The sequence below is a fragment of the Auxenochlorella protothecoides genome (genome assembly GCF_000733215.1).
Source record: "Auxenochlorella protothecoides strain 0710 unplaced genomic scaffold scaffold53, whole genome shotgun sequence".
Classification (NCBI taxonomy): Eukaryota; Viridiplantae; Chlorophyta; class Trebouxiophyceae; order Chlorellales; family Chlorellaceae; genus Auxenochlorella; species Auxenochlorella protothecoides.
In genome coordinates, this window is record NW_011934321.1 from 127,537 (window position 1) to 137,567 (window position 10,031).

The window sequence follows — 10,031 nt, forward strand, 5'->3', positions numbered from 1 at the left end:
CCGATGCCGGCGTCTGGCGCCCGGGGTCGGTGCCAGCGGGGGCCCAGGGCACCGGCGACCAGGGCAGCGCCGAGGCCGCGTACCGCTACGGCCTCTGGGCGCAGCCCGCCGCCGGCAACGGCCAGCAGCAGGTGGGGGAGGCGGTGGAGGGCGGGAGTGGGTCGCGATGCCGGCGTCTGGCGCCCGGGGTCGGTGGCCAGCGGGGGCCCAGGGCACCGGCGACCAGGGCAGCGCCGAGGCCGCGTACCGCTACGGCCTCTGGGCGCAGCCCGCCGCCGGCAACGGCCAGCAGCAGGTGGGGGAGGCGGTGGAGGGCGGGAGTGGGTCGGGAGTGGGTGGGCCGAGGGGCCGTGCTGGCGTGACCGCGACTCCCGCAGAACGGTGAGGCTGGGTGCGGCGTCGTGGGTGGCCCCCCCAGCTGGGCGGCCCCTGGTCGCCCCACACGGCACTCACCTGCGACCCCCCTCCATTTCCGTGTTCCGCAGCCGCAGGCTGGGCTCGGCGGGTTGAGCCTGAACTGGGGCACGGGCTTCCTGTGAGCCGCACCCCCCCCGGCGCCATCCCGAGCCGCTGCCAGGCGAGAGGGAGTGTGTCGTACACCACCACCCCACCCCACCCCATCGCCCCATGGATACTGCTGGAGGGGATGGGAATCCCCTGCTGCCAGGGCCAAGCAAACCTGGTCTGCCTTTTCTCCAAGGAGCGGGCGGGTGGGGGGTGTGGGCTCGGTGCGGTGGGGGATCAGGCGCGTCGGGCACATGGGTGGCGCTGGGCCGGAGGCACGGCCGCGGCCCCCCTCGGCCTGCCAGATCCCTGCCCTCGCCCTTCACACACCTCGGCCTGGCTCGCACCCTGCCGCCGCCCCCCCCACCATCCCTGGCCCCCCCCACCCATCCCTGCCCCCCCCCCACAACCCCCGTCCCGCACACCGCCCACTCCACACCCCACCTCACGCCCCTGCACCCCTCATCTCGCCCATACTTTTAGCTCGTTTTCCTCTCCGGTCCCGTCGCGGGGGCCCCTAGCTCCCCTGCCGCGGCCCTCTTGGTCCCCGCCCCCGTGCATGTGACGAAACGATACCCGATTTTCTTCCACTTCCCATGTCTGCGAGATTTTTGGGTGCATGAAAAAAAAAGTATGGGAGTGGCCCCAGTCTGCTCCTCCCCCCCTGCCATTTCGCTGCCGCCGGCACCGCGCCGCGCCGCCCCCCCCCCCCCACCCCGGGGGGGGGGACGGCGTCGGCACGTCACCTTGCTGCATTTTACCACTTCTCTCCAACACTGCGTAAAGAACACCCCCCCCACACTCCGCCCACCCATGGTCCCTGCTCCTTTTTGCCCCATTCCTCACACACACCGTTCATCGGTAGTACCCTTCAGCACTGTCGCTCTGAGCTGCATGCCCCCCCCTTGGACACCATCCCTTGCCGTTCTGATTCACGCCGGAGCGTCGTGGCATGGAATGCCCAGAGCGCGACGCAGCCCCACCCATGTCCCCCTTTCTGCCCCTCGTTGAGACCCTGCCCGCCCCCCGGGGCGGCGCGGGCATGCTTGTGTATACAACCTCAGTCGGTCACGGGAGAGTCACGAGGAGGGCACCGGGTGGGGCACAGTCCGCCCGGCGTGCAGGCTCGCCAGTCACGCATCGCCAAAACCGGCCCCGGCGAAGCAAAATCCGGGGTCGGCAAAGCAGCTGCCCAATCCGCGGTCGGCAAAGCAGCTGCCCAATCCGCGGTCCGCAAAGCAGCTGCCCAATCCGCGGTCGGCAAAGCAGCTGCCCAATCCGCGGGCCGGGTGTGCGCGGCAGCGGGGAGCGGCGGCCAGACGCAGCCCCCTGGGCGTGGTCCTTGCCGCCGGCGGTTTCACGTAGGTCGAGTGGCTCGGGCCACCATGGCTACGCCACCTCCCCCGCCATCCCGGCCTGGACCTCGACATGGTATCGGGGCCTCATCCCCAGATCCAGGGACTTGTTGGTGCCCAGAGGCAAAGCATCGCCCTCCACACCGACCGGCGCATACACGCCGCGCTCCTCGTGCGTGGTGCTCCCTCCGCTCCGGCTTGCGGCGGCACCGCCCTCCGTGCCGGCGCCGTCGCCGCGCCGCCGCCGGCGCCAGAGGCGAGCGGCCCAGGCCAGCCAGGGCAGCGTGGGGATGGCGGACAGGAGCAGGGTGCCACAGAGCACGGCGCGGAGGGAGGCGTGGCCCAGATCCAGGGCCAGGCCTGTGGCCAGGCCACTGGAGGACTCGGCCAGGGTGTAGAGTGCCATCTCCCAGGCGGACACTCGGCCCATGAGGGCGCCGGGAACGCGCAGCTGCAGGGCCAGGCTACTGAAGATCCACACGGTCGCGGAGCCTGCGGCATGTACGAGGGGCAGCGTGCAGGACGGGTGGGTGGGTGCGAGTCGATATCCGACCTGGGCGGATCGGTTCCGGTGAGGGCGGCGGCGGTCAGGCCGAGCTGCAGGGCCCTGCCTGCGCCAACCGGGCCCAGTGTTTGATGGGCGTCGCGGTACCCTCGCAACAGAACCCTCGCAACAGAATGCCTCCAGGGACACCCCCCTCCGATACATAAACACCCTCACCCAGGGCGCGGATGAAGGTGGAGAGGAGGACCAGCCCGATCCCGGGGGCCGCCAGCATGACGGCGTAGCTGATGCTGAGCAGCGTGAGGGACCCGGCGCAGGCGGCCAGGAGCAGGGGCACACGCGGCGGGACCCAGGGGTTGAGGACGAGGGGGCCCACCAGGCAGCCCACGCCCACCATGGCAAAGATGTAGCCCATTGTCTGCGGCGCGTCACCCAGGTGCTGCATCTCGGGTAGGTCGCTGAGCCGGGCCTGGAAGGGATTGGGGTAGGGAGTGTGTGTGCGGAGTCATAGACAGCTGGGGGAAGACAGGAGGATGGAGAAAGAAAGGGTGAACAGGAAGGAGTGGGTGGGCAAGGGAACTGGTCTGGTGGAATAGCAGCGGCGGGCAGGCAGGGTGCCTGCAGGAACACGAGAGAAGAGGCACTCCAGCGCTCGACAAATAAAAAGGCAGCGAGGTTCACAGGGGAACATGTGCCATGGATCCTGCACCTGCGGGCGTGCGATCGGCGCCAAGCACCCTGCGCATCCCTGCCACCCATCACACGATGCGGCCTGCCTGGAGGTATATTCCTCCACCCCTCTACCTCATTCAACATCCACCCCCTGGCTGACGCTGCCTCACATTCATGATGTCCATGCAGCCCCAGGATAGGGAGCCTGCGCCTTTGAGCGTGACCATGGCCGCGACGTCGCGGTTCTCGGGGGCTGCCAGGTACCTGCACCCCTCCGTCACTGTGCGCCAGCCAGCGGCCAGCTGCGACCCAAAGTCATACCGGAGCACTGCGCTGTCCGCGCTGTGCAGCATCCCGCCCTGCTTGATGCTGCCGGTGCTGCTCAAGATCCCGCTGCGTCCGACGCTGGCCATACCAGGCAGCGCCCTGCTGCGTCCGGCGCTGGCCAAGGGCTCCGGCTCGGAGTCCGAGGCCGAGCCCTCGCCGCACGCGGTGCGGGCGCCCCTGTCGCAGCCCACCGCCTCCATCGCCGCCAGCTCCAGGCTGAGGGGCTGTGCCTCGCCCTCCCGGGCCCTGGTGCTGGCGGCGGGCGCCCCCGGCACGCCCAGCGCTCGGGGGACCTGCGCGGCGCAGACCGCGCTGACGAGGTACGTGACTGCATCCTGTGCGTTTCGGGAAGGAGAAGACGGAGGGTGGATGGTCGAGGTGCCCTGTGGTGCTCTGGGGAGCGAGTGGGGGTAGCCGTGCACCTGCACCCCGGCGCTCCTGCCAGCCGACTCCGACGGCACCGACCGCCCAGCGCTGCATGCCCCGGATCGCCATGTGCAGGCCGCGCGCATCGTACCAGGAGGAAAGCGGCGCGGACGCCAAGCTTGGAGGTGACCACGCCGCCCAGGCTGGAGGCCACCGCCCCCGTCAGCGACCAGGCAAAGGTGTCCATGGTGCTGGCGGCAGGCAGGTCCCGGGGCGCCACCAGCACGGGCATCAGCGCAGTGCGGGCCGGGGTGTAGAAGGCCACGCACGTGAACTGGAGGGAGAGCAGGGCGTAGAGGCGCGGCGTGTGCTCCCGCGAGGTGACGGTCACCAGGGCAGAGACCACGGCGCAGGAGAGCAGGGAGGTGGCGATCAAGATGCCCACCCGGTTGAACCTGTGGAGGGTGGGTGGGGAGGTTGGTCGAGGGGGGCTCGGCCGGGGACAAGTGGTCAGGCAGACAGGGTGGAGCTCATCCCCCGGCAGGCTCGTGCCTGCGGAGGCACCCACTCGCCTGTCGGCCACCATGCCCGCGATGGGTGCCAGGACCAGGGACGGAAGGAAGTGCAGCAGCACCACGCCAGCGAGTGCGAGGCCCGAGCCTTGAGAGTAGGAATTGACGAGGATCAAGACGGCCACATAGCTGCAGGAAGGGGCCGGGGCGGGGGCTGAAGAAGGGTCGGGTGTGCCCCCTGGGGTCCGGGGGGCTGCCATACGCTAGCATCCGGACCAGGGCCTCGACCGGGCACCTTCGACGCGCCCACATCTCACTTGAACCAGCTCCCCATGGTGTTGACTGCCTCTGCTATCCAAAGCCATGTGAAGGAGGGGTTGTCCCGCAGGCAGGCCAGGTAGGAGCCCAGCGAGCCATGCTTGTGGGTGCTGCCAGTCTGGGCTGGGAGGCCCCCACTCCCGCTCGTCTCCTGCATCACAGGGAGCAGCAGAGCTCCTCGAAGCCCACCATGCACCTCAACCAGCCTCCTGTAATTTCATGAATTTCTTTCTGAAGGACCAGTAGCAAGCCATGGGGTCAGGAGCATGCTGCCCAACCATCAAGGAGAGGCGGAGGGGCAAGGGTGCTGGGCATGCTGCCATGTCATTTGAACTGCCACCTGTCCTCCACAAGCTCCCGAGAGATCTGCGCGCAGCGTGTGGCCGGAGACCTGGTTCCGAAGGCACGCTACAGATTGATCTACACCAAGGACTTGATTCTGTACTTCGCCGATTCTGTCGACGAGAACATGGCGACACTCGTGCAATTGCAGGGACCAGGGGATCGGCAGACCCTGCACGACCTGCTGCAACAGAGTCTTGTGGATCATTTGCAGGTAAGTGTGGCGATGCCGCTGTATGAGTATTTGTAAATGTACCGATGTGCGATATTGTCACCTTCGCCATGCTCGTCTCACCCTTCCAGGCCTCCCCCGAGACGAGTGGGACGGATGTTGAAGCTGAGCTGTACAACAAAGTGGTAGGTGCCTGAACTCATGCAGCATCTACTCCTGATGTGTGCCTGGAGTGGGATAGCCACAGGCATGTTCCCAACCAAGGTCCTTTGTCTCTTCCTTCCCATGGCCCCGATCAGGATCAAGTAGCCACCCTCCTGGACGCCTGGATTCCCATCAGGTTGGCCAGAGATTGCATAACCAAGAGTCAAGCATCGCCATGCTGTCCTTCCTGCCCTGATGCAGTAGATGTACACAAGCTCCAAAACAAGTCCCCACCTGCACCCAATCCAGGGGCCAGCTGGGAGCTCTGGTCCCTGCGAGGGGCCTTGGCTCCCCGGCACTCCCACTCATCCCCCCACCTCCGGTGGATGAGGAGGTCCGCGCCCTGGAGGCAGAGGTGACGGTCGCTGCACAGCAGGTGGCGACCCTGCGCACCTCGATGCAGACTGCGCTGCAGGAGGAGCTGGCGCTGCGCCTGGCCTCCACCCGTCCTTCGTCTGAGGCAAGCCCCGCGGAGGCGGACGCTGACGCGGGCTCGGCGTCGCGCGAGCCTGTTTTCCCGGCCCTAGAGCCTGGCCTCCAGGCGCTGCAGGACCAGCTGGAGGCCGCGGCGGCCCAGATCCCCTCCCTGCGCGCACGCCTGGAGGAGAGCATTTCGCGCATGTCGCGCATCGCCACCGCCATGCAGGCAGAGGAAGCCCGGGCGCGGGAGGTGGCGCCTGGCACAGTCGAGAAGGTGTTGGCCGGGAGGACGCCCGGCCCGGGATCCGACGGCGTGGCCCCCTCCAGCCCCCCCGGCTCCGATGAGGAGGCGGGGGAGGGGGCGGACCTGCGCCGCGCCCTGGCCGCCAGCCTGGACCGGCCCCTGGATTGAGCTTGTGAGAAGTTCTTGACTCTGATCCCGACCCGCTCGTGGCCCGATCGGCCCCTGTAACATTGACGGCATGCTGATCGACTGGTGCCTACTTGATGCAGCGAGTGCAGGTGCATGCAGATGATGCGAGGGCTTGTTGCGATGGGAGTACGCCATTGGGGCAAGAGCGCACGCATGCAATCGCTTTCTACGCATCCTCATCCATGAGGCTGGCGTCCAGCAGCAGCGAGGCGGGGGCGGCTCCCGCCTTCTTCAGGCGACGACGGCCGCTCGACTTGTCCGGAGCCTGGATCGCCTCCCTGGCTGAGAGTAGCGGCTCAGGGTCCGATGCACGGGACTCTGGCTCCCCTGCCGCCACCTGCTGCTGCAGCCGGCACTGGCGCAGGGCTTGCAGGGCGGCCTTGCGCCGAGCCGCCGCTTGCTCGACGTCCTCCCCACCTTCCAGGCGTGCACGTTTGGACTCGGGCGAGGCCGCGGCGGCCTCAGGGGGCTCAGCCGCGCTCAGGTGTCCAAGCGGGGCGCTCGCCTGACTGCCGCTCTCGGCCCCGCCCTCTCCCTCGATCCCGCTCTCCTCAGCGTCCAGAGCAGAGGCAACGCTGCCAGGAGGCCGGACCTCCACCGCTGGGTCCCCGACAGGTGAGCTGCCGCGGTCGCCAGGCCCCGCCTCGCCTTCGCTGCCATCCTCGTCACTGGAGGATCCCAGCAGGGCCTGCCAATCGCGAGCCTGCTTGCCGGCGGCAGTGGGTGGGCCCGCGACGAGCCCCAGGGCCTGCAAGCGCCGCTTCACCTGGGTGGCCGAGAAACCGGCGTTCAGGCGCTCTGCGATGAGCGCCCGGCCGTCGGGCGTGCTGCCGCCGTACTCCTCGCAGTACGCGGCCAGGAGTGTGTCCTGCGGTCACTTGAGGGGCAGCAAGCTTCAGCGCCAGGGTCAAAGGGTGTGGGTTCTGGTGTCATTATGTTCTGGAGGTCAAGAGGCCAGAACAACCTTTTGCCAACCCCCCCCCCACACACCTGGTCGGGCGTGAACTTCCCCTTGGCCAGGCCCATGGCAGCCAGCTGGCGGCTGACGTGGACCTTCTTGAAGCGGCCTCCCAGGGCCTGGACCACACGTGACAGGCAGTCCTTGGCGCCGTTGCAGGCTTCGAACGCCCTGCGCAGCTCCTTGGCCTGAGAGCACCCCGGGGCGGGGGAGGGGTGGCATTGAAGTTGGTTCAGAAACAGAGGGGGGCCGGGGCTGTAGCCTCGCCCGCACCCTGGCAGGGAAGAGTCAAGTCCGCAAACTCCCTGGGGCATCGCAGCAAGGGGAGGCCGCACACCTGCACCTCGGTGAAGGTGCCGGCTCTGGATCTCCGTGGGAGGCCTGCCAAGCCTGGCTCGGTCCCAGGCCCCTCCACCTCGCTCTCGCTGTCAGCCCCGCACTTGTGCCGTCTCCTGGCCACAGCATGGGCTGGCGCTGGATTCAGCAGCTTCTGCATGGTTGAGGGGTGAGAAAGGGGGTGGTCCCTTGAGGTTTCACTTCAATCGACGTGCACACCCTGACAGCACATGCAGAGCCCGTATCTTCCCCGGCAGTCGAGCACTCCAGCCACGAGCTGGATGCCAGGTGTTGCGTCTCCCAAGTCTCACCCTCCAGTTGTACTGCTCCCGTACGTCCTCGGCCACTGTAGCGGACTTCCAGAAGAGTAGCTCCACGAAGAGCATGCTGGTACAGGAAGCCTTGATCTGGAAAGCAGGGAGCGGCGGCAAGGACTCTGGTGTGGCAAGACCTGGCGCCACCCTGCTCAACAATTGCAGTGTCTGTGTGCAAGAACCTGCCATGTAGATGGGAGGTCCCCGCAATTTCTCCCTCCACCCCCCCCCCGCCCGCCTGCACCTGCTGCTCGGCTGCGGCCTTGTCTGGGTCTGTCTCTGGTCTTGCAGCGTCCAAATCCAGCTCGTCGGGCGTCTCTGGGGGCGCCAGCCTATGATACCGTGGAAGTCGTGCCCGGGGATGACGACCAAGCATTTTTCTGGATGGGGCCGCCTTCATGCAACCCATGTTCCTCTTGCCCTGTGGAGGCCCCATTCCCGCCCACGCACGGCAAGCCGAGCCCACCTGGCCATGAGGTTCCGTGTGACCCTGGTCGCCAGGGCCAAGGCCGGCTTGAGGGAGGGGACGGTACGAGCTGCAGGGTCCGCTAGGATGGCATGGAACAGCCGGAGAACGCTCATCTGGGGGTAACACAGGGAAGCAGTGAGTTGAGACTACAGAATTCAGGAGCCAGAGCATGCACAGCAGCTGCACGTGAGTTCACACATGTGCCGTGCATCAATATATGTCAAAGCGATGCAGCAGCAGAGGACCCATCCCGAAGCATCCATTGTCTACCATTGCTGCCAGAGCACTGGCCTGTCCCCTCAATCCAGTGTTGATGCCCCTGCCACTGAGTCAAGACAACGTCCACTGCCAAGTCACCTGGTACAACATAGGCTCCAAGTTCATGCTCTTTGGGGACGAAACCCTCTCCAGAAAGGACACCAGCGCATGGTTTGCAAAGGAGCTGTTCTCCCTGTACCCGCTGAGGAGCCAGGTCACAAAGTGGATCATCGCTGCCATGGGAAGGTGGAGGGGAGAGAGTGGTAGGTGTGGTGCCACAAACAAATCTACAATGAAAGAATCTGCATGGGTACCATTTTCACTGCAGTGGCATTCAAGGCTCCCACATCCCCCAGACCCCCATCAGACTCACCGGGGTGGGCGCACTCCTGCCGGATGCGGCGCTCCGCATCAAAGGCGACCTCCCTCCTCACGCTCGTCCGGCCCCTTGCTTCCGGTTTGGGAGACTCCTGGGGCGATGCGTCCCTTCCCACCACCCCTGTGCCGCCAGCGGCATGGAACTGAGCAGGGGACCCGCCGCCACGGCTTCCTCTGTCCCCGGACCCTGTCTCACTGGCTGCTCGCCGGGATACGCAATCCGGAGACTGCTCCGCTGGAGCAGCGCTCTCCACCTCGCCAGCGTCCCCCTGGCCCTCTACCATCGGTGGACTCGGATCCGACGTCGCAGACGCCGGTGGGCTCTGGCCACCTGTATCCTCTCCGGTGGCGTCCTGCGCCGCCTTCTCCTCTGGGGCTGCAATATTCGCGCCTTCTCCTCCCTCGCTCTGGAGCGCCACGGTTTTCTTGGTGCACACCCGGAAGCCTCCCGACTCTGCGTGGTGTCAGTGGATCAAAGCTTTTGTAAGGTTGTCCTCAAGCTTGCCAGGCACCATGCGAGGAGCTTCAGGCTTCCAGCCTGTCCCAGAATATGGTCGCATGCGCCCACCAGGCACACGCTCATGTGAGCCATTAAGATCAGCAGCCGATTTGCAGCGGTGCATCAAGGCCGATGCGCAGCTGCTCTGCTGTCATCCACCCGCTCTCTCGCGCTTCACGACACAGACCCTACCCGCTGCCACCAGGCGGTCCACGATGCCGAGCACGATGTGCATGCTTTCCACTAGCTCCAGTGCATGGCTCCTGGGCTGGAAGCGGTAGTTGTAGCCGCGGATGAGCCGGGAGAGAACCTGCACGACCCAGCGTGGAGAAGTGGAAGTGGGCATTATTTGTGCGCTCAGTGCCATCCTGGAGACTGAGTTCCATGGGTTGAGTGGTCCTCTCAACGTAGAGATGGCGGTCGCAATGCAAAGGCTCAAGCCTGGATTGCTCTGAGACATCAGGCAGCACAGTGGGAGCTGAGGCACTGGCCCCCCACATTTACCGCACCGGCAGGAGCCCGCTGTCCTTCTGGTCGTCGTGCAGGAGCCTGCGCTGGAGTCGATCGGCCACGAGGCGATCATGGCGCGTGCCCGCCACGCGCGCGAGGTCGACGACCAGCAGCATCTCCTTCAGCAGCGGGACGGAGGCGTGCTGTGGCAGGGGTGGAAGGGGGGGGGGGTTGGGGGG

General features: G+C 66.7%; 4 protein-coding genes across 4 annotated transcripts in view; 2 read left to right on the top strand and 2 right to left on the bottom strand.

Annotated features, from left to right (window-relative positions):
- Positions 1-1,893: 1,893 nt before the first annotated feature.
- F751_4471 (hypothetical protein) lies at positions 1,894-4,716 on the bottom strand (the record flags this gene model as incomplete). Its single annotated transcript, XM_011401866.1, has 7 exons — positions 1,894-2,050; positions 2,159-2,351; positions 2,581-2,833; positions 3,207-3,698; positions 3,881-4,184; positions 4,344-4,430; positions 4,559-4,716. The coding sequence occupies 7 exons, from the start codon at positions 4,714-4,716 to the stop codon at positions 1,894-1,896; spliced, it is 1,644 nt and encodes a 547-aa protein (XP_011400168.1).
- F751_4472 (hypothetical protein) lies at positions 3,842-4,459 on the top strand (the record flags this gene model as incomplete). The annotated part of the gene is made up of 1 exon (XM_011401867.1): positions 3,842-4,459. The coding sequence occupies one exon, from the start codon at positions 3,842-3,844 to the stop codon at positions 4,457-4,459; it is 618 nt and encodes a 205-aa protein (XP_011400169.1).
- A 467-nt stretch (positions 4,717-5,183) lies between the features above and the next one.
- F751_4473 (hypothetical protein) lies at positions 5,184-6,109 on the top strand (the record flags this gene model as incomplete). Its single annotated transcript, XM_011401868.1, has 3 exons — positions 5,184-5,258; positions 5,373-5,413; positions 5,527-6,109. The coding sequence occupies 3 exons, from the start codon at positions 5,184-5,186 to the stop codon at positions 6,107-6,109; spliced, it is 699 nt and encodes a 232-aa protein (XP_011400170.1).
- Positions 6,110-6,296: 187 nt separating this feature from the next.
- The window catches only part of F751_4474 (Timeless-like protein), a gene marked incomplete at both ends in the record, with an annotated part of 7,672 nt that continues 3,937 nt past the window's right edge, over positions 6,297-10,031 (bottom strand). The window contains 11 exons of the mRNA XM_011401869.1: positions 6,297-6,998; positions 7,121-7,276; positions 7,426-7,578; positions 7,736-7,831; positions 7,983-8,070; positions 8,205-8,320; positions 8,565-8,698; positions 8,839-8,964; positions 9,175-9,297; positions 9,535-9,652; positions 9,852-9,995. Coding sequence (XP_011400171.1) covers positions 6,297-6,998; positions 7,121-7,276; positions 7,426-7,578; positions 7,736-7,831; positions 7,983-8,070; positions 8,205-8,320; positions 8,565-8,698; positions 8,839-8,964; positions 9,175-9,297; positions 9,535-9,652; positions 9,852-9,995 — 1,956 coding nt within the window. The remainder of the gene's footprint in view (positions 6,999-7,120; positions 7,277-7,425; positions 7,579-7,735; positions 7,832-7,982; positions 8,071-8,204; positions 8,321-8,564; positions 8,699-8,838; positions 8,965-9,174; positions 9,298-9,534; positions 9,653-9,851; positions 9,996-10,031) is intronic.